At 37.3% G+C, this 19,693-nt stretch overlaps 1 protein-coding gene across 1 annotated transcript; it reads left to right on the plus strand.

Annotated features, from left to right (window-relative positions):
* The first annotated feature begins 2,465 nt into the window (after positions 1-2,465).
* On the plus strand, positions 2,466-4,903 carry LOC143305749 (uncharacterized). The gene is made up of 2 exons (XM_076690550.1): positions 2,466-2,516; positions 2,582-4,903. The coding sequence occupies exons 1-2, from the start codon at positions 2,466-2,468 to the stop codon at positions 3,416-3,418; spliced, it is 888 nt and encodes a 295-aa protein (XP_076546665.1). The 3' UTR covers positions 3,419-4,903.
* The last annotated feature ends 14,790 nt before the right edge of the window (positions 4,904-19,693 follow it).

Below are 19,693 nucleotides of genomic sequence, written 5' to 3' on the forward strand. Positions count from 1 at the left end.
TAAAAATGCAGGATATTTTGTGCCGTTTTTTATATGCTAAAGGCGATTGACATGAAATAAATGACTAACAATGAATAGTATAATAAAGGTGATCGCTGTTCATCTATTTCCTTTCTACGATGTATTTCTTCCACAAGAGACGGTTTCCTAACAATTTACAGTACAGTAAAACCTGGGTATATGCAAGACGTCCGATCAAACTTCGACACCTCGCTTGAATATGCATATGCAATGTTTTGATTCGATCTCTCTGACTTTTCGTCTACTTTTAACATCAATTTTAGCAAGTAATTACAATTCAAACTATATCGTGTTTGGTATCATTTTAATCAGAAAAATCTGGCCAATGCGCTAGTAAAAATTTCATTTAAAAAAAGTCAAAGATAAAAATGTTTTATAACTGAATTAGTATTAGTCACACTGATATGTTTCGGCTCTTTCCTTTGATCATTGGACCTCTCTCTCTCCTCCATTGCCTGTCCCTTTCTGCGTTCACGCTTGGCTGGCGTCGCGCGTAACCCGAGATTCGACACCTCGCTTGGATCCCAATCTCTCTTGCATATGCATATCCAGATTTTACTGTACTGTAAATTGTTAGGAAACTGTCTCTTGTGGAAGAAATACAGGATTGCCTGGAAATAAGCAAGTGGTCTCTGCTTCGAAATAAGCAACTTTTTTCGAGGCAATCCTATACTACATCGTAGAAAAGAAATAGATGAACAGCGATCACCTTTATTATACTATTCATTGTTGGTCATTTATTTCATTTCGATGGCCCTTGACATATAAAAAGCGGCACAAAATATCCTGGATTTTTAATATTTGTCGATCGGTTGTGTATTCTACATAATATCGAAAATATGTTGAGTTTGCTACAACCTGCTACACACGATCTGTACAGGAGACTGGTAAAATGCCGATTACTTAAGAAAAGCAGCCCGAAAATAAATCTGTTGTCAGATTTATTAAAATTTTTTTAGACAGATAACTTATTGTTAGTATATTCTTTCAGCATAGAATGTGTTATTATGCTGGATTTTCCCGATTCTCCTAAAAGTGTGCGAGGCTGGCAGAACGACACAGCTCGAGCGAGTTCTTGAATGCTGGCGAGCGTAGAAAAGGACAAATAGCGAAAGAGAAAGAGGTCCGAGAATTAAAGGGCACGAAAAGAAACATTTGAGTGAGACAATATTAATTTAACCATAACTTTTTTATTTTTCATTTTTGCTAAATGAAACTTTTACCAATGTAATTGTAAGGTTCTTCTGATTAAAATGAGACCAAACACGATATAATTTGCATTATATTTACTTATTTATTTAAAACCTAATGCAAATATATAAAGTAACTATAATTCAAATTATGTCGTGTTTGATCTTGTTTTAATCGAAAAATTTCATCAATACGCTAGTGGAAGTTTCATTCAAAAGAAAAATCAGTCATTAGTCATTATAAAGCAACGAAGCGAAAGTGCAGCATAAGTACACAAAAAAAATATAAGGTTTATAGCAAGCTTAACATTTTCTATTGTATTATGGTAATCACTATATTATAGTTTTGTTTCCTTGTTGTATTATAGGAAAGTAAAATGTGCAATATCGTATAAGCGTGGACCAGGTGCAATAGTTGCAAGAAACCTGATATGTATATAACAAATTAAATGAGGAATCAAATTGTATCTAATCCATCTTTCATTGTAATGACCATTCAGAGAATAAAATTATAATAGTTGTAAGGAATAAGAAATAAAACTGACAAACCGTTAAAGATTGAAATTTCTTTATATCCTTACAATTTAACCTAACCAATTTTCCTCGTATGTCTTCGAATTTTCGTATTGTAATAGTTAGAGTAACTGTAATATCTAATTGAAGAAATTACTTAAATATTAATTAAAAAAATATCAAAGAAAGATGCAGTTCAACTCCTTTTTTTAACTGCTTCCCAAGTTAATGTATTTCATAGTATTAATGTATTAAAAATGTATTTTTATGTATTTAAAAAACGTTAATGCATTAAGAATCAGAACTGAAACCGTAAAATCGGGATTCGAACTGATTCTCCTGGTTTCTTAATTCAGCCATATTGCCATGGACGAAATTATATTATTTTGTCGATTCGTCGATGCTACTGCCACGTGCTTTAGCGGCTTGAGCATCGAGCCGATATCGTAGAAATGACGAGAGCAGCCGAACTCTGCCAAACCCGCAGAGCTCACACGGACACGTGGGACAACGCGCTTGTGTTAGATGAAACAACTGCGGTAGGGGAGTCACTGGGACGTCGTGGGATGTCGTGGAGAGGGTAAAGATTTGTCCCACGTCCCACGGTTCTGGCATCACTGCTGCGGAGAGAATTGACCAATCGGCCGAGTCGGCAAAAAGACAATCGGCAAGTGTGCGCGCGGCTACAAGCCGCCATACTGATTAGCAGTTGGCCGATAGTTCGCCGATGGTTTAGTTTGAATGCAATCGTGTAGCCCATCAAACTTATTTATCGGCCGATACCGAATCGTTGTAATATGCGCACTTGCATACATCTTCATACTGATTAAGAACCCGACCGAACTATCGGCCGATAGAAAGTCTGCAGTCTGCGGAGGCAAAGTGGTTTCAACCTCGAACTACATTCTGGACGAACTTTGGCGTTGAAAGGTACGAAGAAAGTAGAAGCTGTAATACAGTCAATTCCATCCACTACTCATAGCTACACTATACAACCTACAATATCTGCAAGCGGAAAACTGCTATCTCCTCTCTTCGTCGTGTTAAAGGAAACATCTGGAGAGTTTGGACCTAGGGTGCAGCAGACTATGTTTAAACCAACGAACATTTTGGCTACCGCGTCAACATCTGGAAAACTGACCAATGAACATTTTAAAATTTGGTTAAAAGAAGTTTACTTTCCTAATACAAACGATAAGACTGCTTTACTATTAGATTCTTGGAGTGGACATTGTGGTCGTAGTATTGTGGAAGCTACACCGGAAAATAAAGAATTAGTAGTATTTACGATTCCAGCAGGGACTACAAAATATTTACAACCATTAGACGTGTACGGATTTCGTGTATGGAAAAATTTTGTTCGCCGATTTTCGGACACAGTTATCCTGTTACATTACGAGATTAATCTCCACACGAGGGACAATATTTTAAAACTTGAATCGCTGGCTCATAATCAATTTTCTTCCCCGCGATTTGAAAATTTTATTAAATATTCATGGTATAAAAGTGGATATGTATCATCGAGACCACCTCATTTTGAAAATCCCGTGGAGTTCTGCTATGCTGCAGATAATGAACCACGATGTCACGTATGTGGTGATGTGGCTATTATTACTCGTGCTTGGTGCCGAAAGCCTTTATGTTTGAAGCATTTCTTCGATGATTATCATTTTTGTCATGAGTATGTTCCTTAAGTTATACAAATCACTTGTTGCATATTAAAATTATCAATTTAATACATCTACCATCGAGTATGTATAACTTTAATTATTTTATATCATGCGATACAAATTTAACAAGATTAAACATTGTATGTTATAAAAATAGTTGTTTTCCACTTACGCGGATAAGTAATATCGGTATAACGTCAGGTACGATTAAAGTATCACGCGCTGACTCAGCGGGCATTCGTGCGATAATAAAAATCTACGAAACTGTAGGAGGCAATTTCATAAACATATATATCAATGGATTTGGAATAAAATGCTCTACATTTTTTGTCATTACATAAATTTAAATAAGTTGTAAAATAATGTTATAAAAATTTTTTTTGTTATAAACAAATGGTATTTTCGACAATCTGTTAACGCCATATCATTGTATACAAAAAACCATTAAATCCGCCCATTAGAAGTTTTCACGTATCTTCTTTGGTTTTCGAGATAGCAGTTTCAGGTCGAAACTTTGAGGGGTGGTTTCACCCCTTAAAGTCGCGTCTCAGCAGATATAAAAAAATACGTGTCCCTTATTTTTACCTGCTTAATAAATGTACGAAGTTTCATCAAAATCGAAGGGGGACACTTCGCGGCCTTTCCTTGTAAGTGTTTGCGGTTCATCCCCACCACTGGGGGGGTTCCCCTTCGAAACAAGCTCGGGAGCAATATGACACGGCGCGGGTTTCCTTTGAAGATCTGTATCGCATTTGTATCGATGAGACAACATTAATGCAGCGATGAAATTTTTTTATTTTTCATTTTTTTTTAATAACAATTTCATTAACATACTGGTGAGATTTTCCTGATTAAAATGAGACCAAACACGATATTGTTATAATAATTTTAACTAATCTGAATAATCTTAAAATAATTTACTTTCTGTGAATGCTCACTTTATATGCTAAATTAATGGCGAATGAACAGTTAACGTCGTTGGAGCATCGATAAACGATAAGAGCGTCGATCATAGCAATGTGAAGTTGTCTTATTATCAGAGCTCTACTGCAGTCTTGATCTGTAATAAGCAACAGTTTTCCGGCTCGAAATAAGCAAATCTCTATCCCCTCTTCTTTGTTTAAAGTCGCCCGCAAAGTGAGAGATCTGAAAAATGAGTGAGAGGTCCGTGAAAGCGAGAAGCCGAATAAATTGTCACGCTTGACTGAGCAGTGACATCGGTTAGTAGAAGAAGGATGGAATATATATAATGCTTTCTCAGTCTGGTATATTTGCTTCGAAATAAAGCATAGTGCGAGAATGAGAGGCCATGCTATATTCTATCCTTGTTCAAAAAATAACATCCCTGCTCGGCCGATCACTTTATGATTTGCCGCTACCTCGGTTCTCTCACTCGCTTCTCGCGTTCTCTATCGTCCCGTTTCGAGAACAAAGTCAAGCCGAATAGCATACCTGCTTCGAAATAAGCAACTGTTCGGTCCCGAGCCACTTGCTTATTTCGAAGCATTACTGTATTAGTATAGAGTATAGATTAAATGCGAAAGGTTTCATCGCGATCGGTACATGCCTTGCAGAGTATACATATGTATATAGAAACAGTAGAGAATCGGCGACTGCATGCTGACTCATACACCGGTAGAGACACGTAGGCATACATACGTAGAATTCAATGTAGTAGTAACAACAGTTTTTCACGAATATCTCGGAAACTAAAACTTTCCGTTAATTAAGCATAAGGAAAAAGTTCTTCAGCATCATGCCCCCGACAGCATATTAAAGGGTCATTGAAATCATTCTATGTTGAGATTAGAAACCTCCTGCTTTTTGCAATAATAATCCTTGGCAATGAAAAAATGCAAAATGTTTTTTCAATGGGACCAATCGGAAGACATACCCTACAAGATGCAAAAGGTTTCGTTCCGATTGGTCCATCCATCTCGGAGTAATCGGTGAACACAAAAAAAAAACAAAAAAAAAACATGCTGATCGAATTGAGTAAACTCCTCCTTTTCGAAGTCGGTTAAATAACATCCTTGCTCGGCCGATCACTTTATGATTTGCCGCTACTTCGGATCTCTCTCTCTTGTTTCTCGTGTTCTCTATCGTCCCGTTTCAAGAACAAAGTCGAGCCGAATAGCATACCTGATCCGTAATAAGCAACTGGCCAGACCCGAGCGTGTTGCTTATTTCGAGGCAATCCTGTACAAACAAACCAGAGATATTTTTTCGCAGCTATTATCATTGCTGTGATCGATGCTTTTATCGTTTATCGACGCTCCAACATAAACGTACTCGAATACAAAGGACGGGTAGCAGCAATAATTAAGTCGTTTCTATAACAAGAGAAGTTAACAATTTTTTGTTTCGCAATTAATTACATGTGATTTCTAATTTTCTTATTAGTTGATTTTCGTTGATGAGCGGTCGATTTACAAATTTTCTAATTGGTAGAGACATTTTTAACAATCCGAGATTACTCCGCGTGAAGTACTGTTATTAATAAAATACGCAGGTACCGTCCTAAAATTTGGTGAACGGAGTCTAGTGTATGTGCTTCGCGCTTCAACTTAATGCAAACGCGAGCTAGTTTGGGTGTGGATCAGTGAAACCACTCGTTCAAAAAAAAAAAAACAGAACAACTGATAAAGGATTAATATATCTTGTTTATTAAAGGACAAATATTTGTCCTTGTATAAATTTCAAACACCTCGTGAACGGTAACAGACTCTCCGAATTGTACTTGTCGAGAGTTGACAACTAAAAGCTTACGTACAAGAAGAAACGTTCACGAAGAAAATTTTGAGTGTCTGGTGGGGATTGACATGTCGCAGGGGTGGACAAGCGAATTCGCTAGAGTCACAAATTTTGATTGGTTAAAAGAAAATTCAGGGAAGTGGTCAAGAACCGCCCCTGCCAAACGCTCGTTCTCAGGTCGAGTCTGACCTGAGCCAAGAAATATGACGTCGCCTGTCCACCCAACGGTTCGACAACAATAAAACCATAAAGCCAGCAGGAATTCGAAAAACATGGTAAACTAAAGAAAGTTTTAGGCGATGATTGCATATGGCACACAGCTGCAGAAGGCAACTATTGCTTGTTTGAAGAGAAAAAAAAAACAATCAAAAATATACCTGATGGCCCCATGATCACTGCGCCGCAACATCTAGGTAATAAAAATTCACCCTCTAGGTCTGCGCTCCTAAAAATATAAATTGATTTAAATTCGAACTGAACGCTTCCTGTCATAAAGAAATTTAGAATTTCCGATTTTACTGTACGGCGAATAATTCGACGGTGTCATGCTGCTTCCTGCAGACCTCTTACCAGAAAGCACCTTAGTGTTTCCCATCTGGTGGCCAGTTTTTTAGAAATAATATTTTCCTAGTTTATAGCATGGGTTGCTTACCATCCCTAAAATTTCTTATTCGAAACAGTCGTACCTCCGATACTCAAACGCTACGTGACTTCGAGACGCTAGTCATCATTGAGCATCTGTACATTTTCGGTCACTCACGGTCACTCACGGTCTAAGTACGTGCCATAAATTACCCCAAAGCTGAATAGTGCCGGGCTAATTGACCTCGCCGGCCCTTAAAAATATATCGTCATTAACACGTGCATCCTTCCACTCTTCCACTCACCCTTGAAGGCGGTGATTTTTTCATGGGCGTTGCCAAAAACCAGGAATTACACTAAATCCTTATTGGTTAATGTTTAGCTACCTATCAGAAATAAGAATTTCGTACATTTTTCACCCTCATGGAAGGGGCAGGAAAGCTAGAACGAAATACTCGTGGCACAACGAGGTTCAGTTTAATATCAGCGTTCAGTGTTTAGTATCCAAAGTTTTAAGTTCAGAGTGAAGTATTTATAGACAAATTGTACATTTTTCAAACATATTTATTTCAAAAATATGTATATTAGAAAGGTGAATTTGTCTATGCATCAACGATTGCAAGTTCTCGAAGATTTGAAAACGTTATCCGTTGTAAACGTTGCTGCAAAGCATCGTGTGCATCCGATAACAATTCGTCGGATAAAAAGGAACGCTGTACGTATTGAAGAATTTGCATCAAAAACTAAAGGACTGCGGCAACGACAAAGAGTGAGGAAACCGATGTATGAAGAATTGGAGCATCGTTTGTTCACTTGGTTCACGGAAAGAAGAACGTTTGGAGATTTCGTAACCGATGCTGTCTTATTAGAAAAAGCTAAAGGATTGAAGCAGGACATGGCATCATCTACAAATTTTAAAGTCAGCAAATCATGGCTTGCTAACTATAAACGGCGTCATAATATTCGCTTGATTAAAGCGTATGGTGAAAAGGTCAGCGCCGATGAAGATGCAGCCAAGAGTTTTGTTCAACAGTTTCAACATTTCATTGAAGACTATGACATTAATCTGGAGAATGTTTACAATATGGATACAATAATTTTTAACAAAAAACAAATCTGACTTCGAAATGCACTAAAAAGTGTAAAATAATTTCTATTTCATTTATACCAATATTCCATAGCTATTAATAATATCTACTTAATCGTTAACTAGGATACCAAATACATTTCAAAGTTTTCGGAGGCGGCGCAAAATTAAAAACTTTTCCTCTACTAGGAAGATCCTAACTCGGGCGTCGGCAGCCTATGATAAATGACCCATTTGATAATTTCAAGTAAACAATATTCAACAGGAATCAACATACCCATTGCGAATTAACTATACGGCAGTTCACGAGTGACCGCACTAACTTGCGCAGCTCACTAGGTCTAGGGAGATTTTTAATAGCGTGTGTGATTCCCCTTTACAGCTTGCTTCTTACTTTGCGTTCACATCATTTTTTTTTCGAAAATTAATAGGAATTTCATTGTATCGTGAAAGTTTACAATATCATCACCGGTTATCGTACGTCATATATTTCTGCCCACCATTTATATGATCGCAAAGTATAATAAGAAACAAGCTGTAGAGGGGAATAACACACGTTATTAAAAATCTCTATAGACCTAGTGAGCTGCGCGAGTTAAGTATGGTCTCTCGTGAACTGCAGTATAGTGCATGTACATCAGGAATGCTGCCAATTTCTGATACAATCGTTACAATTACAAATGTTTTCAGCCGGACCTATAACGTTCCGCTTTTTCTCTTACGACTTATTAATTACCAAGTTTGCCATACTGCAATCAAATTGTTATTGGCAGCATCGTTTGTTCGGGTATCTTTAATTTTGCGCCGCCTCCGAAAATTTTGAAATGTATTTGGTGTCCTAGTTAACGATTAAGTAGATATTATTAATAGCTATGGAATATTGGTATAAATGAAATAGAAATTATTTTACACTTTTTAGTGCATTTCGAAGTCGGATTTTTTTTATGTTAAAAATTATTTTATTTCATACTTTTTAGTGGGACCAGTAGTATTTGTAGGATAGTGTGTTACGTTGCGCGTGCAACGGCGCAACGTAAAAAGGGAAAGGAAATACAGAATGTTACTAGATAAGAGGAATGACACAGCCGACTCTAGTACTAGCCATGCTGAACAACGTGGCAACACCGCTCACGTGACAATCGGGAGTCCTATTTTCAAAAACAGAGTCCTGTGCTCGGAATTGTAATTAACGTCTTTTTTAATTAAAAGCTGTAGTAATATACACTATTTGGTGTTAATTATGTATAAACAATATATAAACGTTGCAACTATGGCAAATAGAAGTGATGTGGTAGTATAAAATTGTTATAAATGTGATATATATTTTGTGTACTCTCAAAGTAGTTTGGTGTTGTGAAGCATGATATTTGAAATATTTACAGTGGTTTCAAGAAAATTTAGGTATGAAGCAAAATGAAACCATCTTTGGGTCAAATTGAAACATTTAAGAATTGATGAACGTGTATATAAGTTAATAAAAACCTTGAAACAAGCGAAATTATTGGAACGAAACCAAAGAGGTTATGTGAAGTCCAGAGAGTAGTCGGGAGTCTGACGACGTTGATTGGCTGAGAGTCCGGGAGTCCGGGAGGCAGATAGAGTAGGCTAGGTGTTGATATATTCAGACCAGACTCCCGCGGTGTTGCCATTTTTACTTCAGCACGGCTAATACTAGAGTCGGCTGTGGGAATGAATTCCAATTAGATAGTTGGCGCGATGGTTGGTATTCGCTGCCACCAGTCTCGAACGGGTTAAGGGGGTAGACACGGGTAATGCAGCGAGGTGACATTACAGGCAAAAATGGGCCTAAACAGGGGTTTACGGGAATACACTTTTCGTCCTTATATGAGAAGATTTAGGGCTGGCTGAGGGCTCATTCGAAAGAGGAAGGTCCAATGCAGGGCGGTCTGGTCATGGTTCAACGCGATTGTGTTGATATCTAATAATATGAGTGTCCAAAGTAGAGGAAAAATCGACAAAATACATCCGCAGATTCCAAGTATTTTTTAGGTCACTAAAACAGTTCCGTGACTCAAACGGTGACCAAACCGCCCTGCATTGAACCTTTCTCTTTCGAATGAACCGTTATTTAGATCAAAATCTTCTCATATGAGAACGAAAAGTGTATTCCCGTAAAAGCATTCCCAAAGACGAGTTCCGCCATTATCTGGATACTACAGAGCAAGTCACGTTACAAATTTAGTTCAGCTAGTAGTTATAAGGTGGCATCTAAGTAGAAAGGCTGCCGATTTGAAATCGTAGTCAGAATCAAGAGTTAGCTTGATTACGTCACTCGAACTGTGCTGCGAAGGCAAGCGAAAAAGGCAACATCGCCCGAACGCTGAGTGAGACGCACTACAGTCATGCTGTCCTTCTCTCATTCTGAATGTTGAGATTGTCCCTTTTCGCTAAGTTTTGACTGCAGCTCGCCTGGATTTTTCACAGTGCCCCATAACCTCGCCCCATTCAAACTATATCGTGTTTGGTATCATTTTAATCAAAAATTTCACCAATGCGCTAGTAAAAGTTTCAGTAAAAAAAAGTCAAAAATAAAAGAGTTTTATAATTGAAGTAGTATTAGTCACACCGATACGTTTCGGCTCTTTCCTTTGATCATTAGACCTCTCTCTCTCTCCTCCACTGTCTGTCCCTTTCTACGTTCATGCTTGGCTGGTCGTCGCATCTAATTCGAGATTCGACATCTCGGCTGGATGTATGCAACGTCTGGTTCCCAATCTCTGTTGCATATATTCAGCTTTTACTGTATATGTAGACGCGAGGTCCCTCCATTTATTAGTTCTAATAGTACCATAGTACTTTTTTATGCAGAATGTTTCAAGGAGTTGACACAAGTAAAAAAAAAATGCAATTCCATTTCAATAAAAAGTGGATTTGCATTTTTTGAGTGCATCGTTGCATTCACGGAGAAAATGAAATCACAGAAAAATAGACATTATCATACCATTGAACTTTTACATAAACAGCTTTTTCTTATCTCTTACCAAATTCAAGATATAACCCGTCATAAATTGCATGACGTATCCTGTATATTTTTATTAATTAAAAAACATTTATTTAAAGAAGTTAATAACTTTTAGTGTGAATTGCTTTCAGCGTAGCAGGTTAATTTAGAAACGAATGGGTAAGTTTCATTTAAATTGTTTTCAAATTTTTCATCATTAACGTATCCTCCAATTCAAACGTTTATTAATTATTCCACTTCAATCATTTTTATTTGTTGTTTAGAATGTTTAGAATTTCCTTTTTTACATTATGACAGGCGACAAGAGATTAGGTTCCGTATTCATTTTAAACGACTAAAGATGTTCTACCGGTTCAGCTTTTTTATTGTGCTATGCCAACGGGGTGCCAAGCCGTTCGTTCGCGACCTACGTCAGGCCCGGTTTTTGTACTAGTCAGTGCAGTCCCTGTGACTGCGCGCTTTACGCGCTCGGATTGGTCGGTGTTTTTTGTTATTAACTCGAAAACCAAGTCTTAACCAACATTTTGTCAAAGGAGAAAGTTGTTTAGAATCACCATAGCAATCATCCCTCTTCGGCTGTCAAGGTAGTCGCGTGACACCCTGAATATCCTACTACATAAATATAAAAGGTTTCACCGGGAACGATACATTCCTTGCAGAGTAACATGAAGGAATAGACTTTTTGCTATAACAGTAGTTATTAACAAATTCCATAAATTTTTGCAAGTGGGATCATCGCGGATATGTCTCCTACTAAATGTGAAAGGTTTCATTGCTATCGGTACATTCCCTGTAGCATAAACGCCCGAAGATATAAATCAAGCATTACGTTTTTCTGCAATAAAAAGCGTTCGAAATGAAAAAATATAAAATGTTTTTTTAACGGGACCAATCGGGACACATACTTTAGAAGATGCAAAAGGTTTCGTTTCGATTAGTTCATCTTTCCCGGAATAATCGGCGAACATACATTTAGAAAAAACAGTCGTTAGGAATGAAAAAATGCAAAATGTTTTTTTAACGAGACCAATCGGGACACATACTTTAGAAGATGCAATAGGTTTCGTTCCGATTGGTCCATCCGTCTCGGCGTAATCGGTGAACATACATGAAAAAAAAAAAATATATATATATATATATACACATCGAATTGAGTATCCTCCTCCTTTTTGAAGTCGGATAATAACCAGATCACCCTTTTCTCATTAGTATATAAACCCGTTCGTACCAACGCTTTTCGGTCAATACCAAAAGCCATTTTGTGTCGAGAACTTCGTGTACGAACGTGAGCTGGTTGCTAGTTAGTGAGATCGAGTTGGAGTCTTGTTCGAGCAAAGTTAACCTTATAGAATCCGCGAAATCGAGTCAGTGTTTCTATTGGGCATTATAATCAACTACACACACACAACACCCCGCATTGCTAGTGCGTCAAAACCTAGCATACTGCAGAGATAGGTAATATACACGTTACACACCTAATCCGCGACAAGAACAGTTGTAATAGACTGAATTGTAAAATATACATTACTGTGTCAACTCCACATTAGCATCTTACTTTCAAAACCTGTGAAACTAGTGACAGTTCCCACAACAATACAACCTAACCGCTCGGGTTGTATTGACTATAAATAATATAAGTTATGCGGCCTCTTGTCCGAAAGCCTACGCTAGCCACACGCGCTGCTAAGCCGTCGGCTACGTAACAGTACATTAGTGATTATTAATATACACTTTACTAACTTCCTTTCTTGATAAATGTTAATTTTGAATGTGCCATTCGGTAGTACCTATTTATATTTTTAACAAATCTTATCTATTATATTTCGTTATTTCTATTATTCACAGTTTCAACTATCTAATATGAACATTTCTAATTAAATAAATCAAAGAATTCCTAATCATACAAATGTTACCCAAATATGGTAACAGTCAGCGTGTAAATATATAAGTACTTGCTTATGTAAAATTTATGTAAAATTGTTATTTATTCTGTCATTTTGTTGGTTTCGCGACTTTGATATGTACATTTACATTCATATAACTTTGATGAAACGAACTTTTGTTTAGTTAATAGTGTAAAATATAAATAAATTATTTATATATTATTTAACGTAAGGTTGACAGACTTAGCAATAAAATACATTATTTACCTTTATTCAGCAACACGTAAACTCTAAAAAGAAAAAAGAAAACATAGGTTTAGCATTCACCGTGTCGAAAATTATGTGCCTGTTGCATAAGTCGACGCTATCGATCGTACGTCCAACTTGACTCGTTTGAAAACGCCTAATCCGATCAGTGTTGCGGCGACGACGAGAGGAAAAAGGTAGACGAGGTTGAAGTAGACGAAGATGCCAATCAATATCTCGTCTTTCGCGAGAACCACCGTGCCGAAAGAAAAAGAGGGAGAAAATCGAGGAGAGCTAGAAAAATTGCGGAAATTGGTAGAGCCTCGCTAGACTTAAATTAATTCGCTCGGACGGACGAACGATGCAGTCTACCTGGGGTTTATATTGGCACAATCTCCTCTCTTCTCCCTTGTTTGCTCTCTCTCTCTCTCTCTCTCTCTCTCGCGCACGCGCGCTTTCTGTTGCACACGCATGGCTCCCTTCCCCGTCCAACCTCTCTCGTTTCACGAAGTATTCCTGCGAGTGCTGACTGACAAGGTTTCGCCATTTCCGTGACGAGTCCGGTAACGAACTTCGACCTCCATAACTGGCGAAACACTTTGCGCCATTCCCCGTCAGGGACCCGACCGTTCTTTTATTATTTTATATTTTTCATTTTCCTTCGTCCGAAACCCCCACCGCCCGTTCCCGACTTTTCTCGAACTGCGATTCTTTGGAACCGTTCAGCCCCCCATGAATTCTTAATGCGATTCAAGCTCTGTGTTACGTTTCTCGTTTTTCCATTTGGTATTAAGGCAAGGAAGGTACGAGAATCAACCATGTTGGTACAGTTAGACAGAAGGTTATTATTCTTCTTCCTCTACGTCTTCAAGAAAAATTGCTCCGCAAGTCAATAAGGTGGGTGCGTAAGATTGAATTGAAATCGACGTAGAATTATTCGAGATAAATTAGTTCATGGCGCATGGCGTGTGAAAGCTATTGAACAATTAATTTCTTAACCTTACTGCGCCTTTCAATTCAATTATACAGGTAAGATCTTTGAAAAATAAAATAACGGACATCTTTTATCCTCGTTTGTTTCTCTGACCTTATTTGTCACATGGTAATTTATATATCAGTACATTGTCAATTTTAGCTGGGTGTTTTGATTAGTTTCAAAGATATTCCCAAAATACTATCGGTATGTACTGAATTTTACTTATACATGTGTATCCATGGCAGTATATGCGTCAAAATACGACCGTGCTTATCTACTATTTTTATAAAGAACAGCAGTGCACGGCGCAGCAGTCAACAGTGCCAACAACAAACATATAATATAGCGACTGAACTTAAAAATCAAACTTAACTAATTTTTAATCGACTTCGAAAAAAGTGGAGGTTACTCAATTCGATCAATATATTTTTCTTTTTTTTTTATACACATATGTTCCTGATTACTCCGAGATGGATGGACCAATCGAAACGAAACCTTTTGCATCTTGTAGAGTGTTTCTCCCAGTTGTTTTCGTAAAAAAAATAAGTTGCATTTTTTTATTCCTAACAACTTTTATCGTAAAAAACGTAATACTTCATTTATATCTTTCGGCGTTTAGATTGCAAGGAATGTACCTACCGATCACGATGAAAACTTTCACATCTAATAGGAGATGTTTCCACGATGATCCCACTTACAAAAATTTATGGAATTTGTTGCTAATAACCATTGTTATAGCAAAAACCAATTCCTTGATGTTACTCTGCAAGGAATGTATCGATCGCGATGAAACCGTTCACATCTAATAGAAGATATTTCCTCGATGATCTCACTTGCAAAAATGTATGGAACTTGTTATCGTAAATAACTATTGTTATTATAATTATTCAATAAGAACGGTAAACCACCTTACGGCATCATACAAATACTGCTCGTTCGATTAAAAAGTGTGAAATAAAATAATTTTTAACAAAAAAAAAAATACCGACTTCAAAATGCGCTGAAAAGTATGCAATAATTTTTATCTCATTTAGGCTGTAGTTCCGAATACGACCGGTCGCCGATCAAGATGAAATTTTGAGCGGAAGGCGGAGGGTGGAGGGGACCCCAAATATAAAGTGGTATCTTCGGCTTCCTATTAGTTTCCGAGATATTAATTAAAAACTTTCGTATAATACATAGAATTTTTCCTGTACAGACACAACTAACACTACCGTCTTCGCTGTAGCAACCATCATCGTCAAGTGTCGAACAGTCGTTCACACCATAGCGATATCGGCTTCCGTTTCTATAGGGTGTTCCATGTAAAATCCATTTTTTTAGTTACATTACGTTATGTTTTGTTAATTGTCTTCTGTGTGGGTACAAAATGAGAGTCCTTTAATAGGTACAGTAAAACCTGGATAAATGCAACCAAGATTGGGACCCAGTGGTTGCATTTATCCAAGCGAGGTGTCGAATCTCGGGTTACACGCGACTACCAGCCAAGCGTGAACGTAGAAAGGGTCAGACAGTGGCAGAAAGAGAGAGGTCCGATGATGAAAGGAAAGAGCCGAAACGTATCAGTGTGACTAATACTAATTCAACTATAAAACTTTTTTATTTTTGACTTGTTTTTAATGAAACTTTTACCAGCGGATTGGTGACATTTTTCTTATTAAAATGATACCAAACACGATATAGTTTGAATTATAATTACTTGCTAAAATTGATGTTAAAGGTTGGCGAAAAGCAACAGAGATCGAAATCAAAACCAGTCGCGGTGTCGGCTCTGGTTTCAAAGGTTTCATTTATCCAGGCAAGGTGGCGATTCTGGGCATTTAATGTTGCATTTATCGAAGCGAGGTGTCGATTCTGGGCATTTAATGTTGCATTTATCCAAGCGAGGTGTCGATTCTGGGCATTTAATGTTGCATTTATCCAAGCGTGGTGCCGATTCTGCGTTCGTACACATGTTTTGTATTCAGCCGACATGCCGATTCTGTGTCCGTACACATGTTTTGTATTCAGCTGACATGCCGATTCTGTGTCCGTACACATCTTTTGTATTCAGCCGACATCATTTATATTCAGTCGTGGTGTCAATTCTATGTTGTTTATTCTATTACTATTGTTTATAAATATAATTCTAACTATATCATGTTTGGTGTCATTTTAATCAGAAAAATCTCACAAATGCGTTAGTAAAAGTTTCATTAAGAAAAAGTTAAAAATAAAAAAAGTTTATCGTTCAATTAGTATTAGTCACACCGATATTACAGTCGGATCATATTACACGGTTTTCTCGTCGAGCGGCTCGGTTCGTCTAGGGGGATCTCCCTAAGTGGAGGGGATAGCGATGTTGCACTTATCCAAGCATTCTTTCGTTGCATTTATCCAGGTTTTACTGTAATGAAATATATTTGATGCAAATTAAACAGATCGCACATGCTCGCACTGTCACGTATTCTTCTCATCTGACGAAAAAGCCTGACTCACCACGTGACCACCCTCGGTGGGGAACGCACACATACACACACAATTCTAATGTACATTCACACAACACGCCTCCTTACATTTGCATTGTCCTTTTCAAGTTACATTTTCTCTCATTTTACATTCATCAGTCTTCTAAACTTCTCGAAATTTTCTTTGGACAAAGACTTCGTCAATATATCCGCAATATTTTCATTGGAGCTTACTTTAGTTACCTTTATCATCTTATGTTTTACACATTCATGTACGTAGTGATAATGAATTTTAATGTGTTTTGAGTTTTTCGTGAAATTACCATGGTTCGCTATATCTACCGCTCCAGAGTTATCTTCGTAGATCTTTGTTGATCCAATTCGACCTATATTAAATATTTTAACTAACTCTGTTATAAATTTCAGTTCGCTAACTGCTTCCGATAACGCCACATACTCAGCATATGTCGAGGCCTTCGTCACACATTTTTGCTTCTTTGATTTCCAATGAATTGCGTTCCCGTACATTCGAATTGCATAACCAGATGTGGACTTCCTGTCTAAAACATCACCTGCCCAGTCGGCATCTACATAACAATCTAACGCTTCGACATTCTCATTTCTTTTAAATCTTAATTTTAAATCTCTTGTTAAGTACAGATACTTTAATACTCGAAAGGCATACTTGAAATGTGTCCTATTATAACAATTTTGATACCTGCTTAAATAGTTAACGCTATAGCTTTCGTCCGGTCTTGTACCTGAGCTTATATACAATAACGCGCCGATCAGATTCCTATATCCTATATCCCTATCACATACATCAGCCTTTTCCAATTTCAAGTTCATTTCCATAGGTGTATTGTACAGTTTACCACTTTGCAACTTATATTTACTTGCTAGTGACTCTATATATTTTGTCTGACTCAATTTCAATTCGTTTCTATGATAGTCATATTCCACGGTAATCCCAAGATACTCTCTTATCTCACCTAAGTCCTTCATATTAAACCTATTAGATAAAAGATTTTTTATGTTTTGTATTTTCTCTTTGCTCAAACTGCAAATCAATAAGTCATCTACGAATATCTGTAAATAAACGGTATCTTTTCCTTTCCCAAGAACATATAACAATAGTCTACCTTACTCCTTTTAAAACCTAACTTTATCATAAATTCGTCAAAACATTTATACCAGGCTCTGGGGCTTTCTCTCAAGCCATATAGCGCTTTAACCAATCTACACACTCTATTTGTTCCATCCTCATACCCTTTTGGTTGAGTTACATATACTTCAGAGCTCACCACACCATTCAAGAAAGCGGTTTCTACATCCATTTGCTCAATGGTTAGGTCAAACTGACAACAATATGACAATAAGGCTCTCAAGGTTTGGATTTTAGCTACAGGCGAGTATATGTCATCAATTTCATTCGCTTGCTCAAAACCTCTTACCACTAACCTAGCCTTAAACCTATCATCTGATTTCTTGGTATACACCCATTTCACACTTAGGACTTCTTTACCTTGTACCTTGTCGACTAATTTCCACGTTTTATTTTTGTCCAAACATTCTATTTCTTTTTGCATCGCCTCTTTCCAATATTTACTTTCATCGCTTTCCATCGCCTCCTCAAATGTAGACAGAGTATCCACCCTGCAGTAATTTACATAAATATTATTTCTCTGTCCATTATCTTGATATCTAGTAGGAGGTCTTCTTATCCGCGTAGACCTGCGTGGGGCATCTTTTGTATCGGATTCAAAATCATTTTCACTTCTTTCAATTTCTACTTGGTTATTTTCGTCAAGACTTTCAACACTTCCCTCCGATAGTCCATCATTAACACTGTCATTCCTTTCCTCATCGGATGTATTCTCGTCCAGACCAATACATTTAACGTTTTTATCTACAAACTCTACATGTCTAGCAACTATCACTCTATTATCTATAAGAACTCTATAACCTACTTCGCTATAACCTAATAGGATACCCATATTTGCCTTTCTGTCCCACTTTGAAACTCTTTCCTGTTCGGGTCTTCTCACAAAAACTGTACTTCTGTAAAGACGTAGATTTGTAACATCGGGCTTTCTTTTAAAAAATATTTCAAACGGTGTTTTCACCTCGACAGTATTCGCTAGAGTACGATTTTTCAAGTAGATCGCAGCCCATATTATTTCTGGCCAAAAACGCTTATGTACCTGTGCCTCCGCTACCAAGCAACGTGCCATGTTGCACATAAGCTGGACAACTATTAACAACAATACCTTTTTCTTTAGCGAAGTCATAAAAACGGTTGTTGAAATATTCCTTTCCGTTATCACACCTTAAAACTTTAATTCTTTTACCAGTTAAATTTTCGCATTCATTTGTAAATTGAACTAGGCAATCGAAAACTTCGTCCTTGGACTTTATACAATAGACTTTCGCAATTTTACTGTAGTCATCGATAAAGGAAACAAAATATTTTTCCCCATTTAGACAGGCTGTTTGAAAACTACCACAGACGTCGGTATGGACAATTTCTAAAATATCTGTGGCTCTAGATCTATTATTCTTAAACGACAAATTGGACATCTTATTTTCTAAACAAGTCTTACATTTCATGAATACTGGTTCGAGTTCATTTGGAATGCCTGTTAACAATTGTTGTTTGCATAAAGTATCTAAATAGCTAAAATTGACATGGCCCAGCATTCTATGCCATTTTTCCTTTTGAGTCGTGTTATTATTTTTACTTTCAGCAAAATTTACCAAAGGATCTTTGTACTTTAGCTTACTTTTCATCCTGTATGTTCTATTTTCTTTAAACGCTACTACTATGATTTTACCACTTCTTTCAATGATTTTTGTTACGTTACCTTCAGAAACAATAATATTTTTATCTGTTAGCTTCCCATAACTTATTAGATTCGAATGCATATCTTTCGCATAGAACACATCTCTCATGTTTACCTCATTTTTCCTACCAAACGCTTCAAAATAGCTAACTACTTTTCCAATTTTCGTTGCTTTTATAAATCTATTATCTCCCAAATATATGTTCACAGGTTCCTTGAGTTGAATACTGTCCTCAAAATATTCCTCATTGTTAATTATATGGTCGGTGCACCCGCTATCTAACAACCAGCTTATTCGCGATTTCTTAACCTATCTACTTCGCTATTATACGTCGTGTGAACTGTTGCCACCCACGCGCTTGCGCCTGAGCTGTTTTGCTCGTGCTGAACTTCACGCTGTACACCTGCTCCCTACTGACTTCGGAAGCTTCCGCGCCCTCTGCCGTAGTAGCCTCTGCCATAACCTCTTCCAGCTCTTTCTCTATGTACCTCGACTAC

This window comes from Osmia lignaria, chromosome 10 (genome assembly GCF_051020975.1).
Source record: "Osmia lignaria lignaria isolate PbOS001 chromosome 10, iyOsmLign1, whole genome shotgun sequence".
NCBI classification, from domain to species: domain Eukaryota; kingdom Metazoa; phylum Arthropoda; class Insecta; order Hymenoptera; family Megachilidae; genus Osmia; species Osmia lignaria.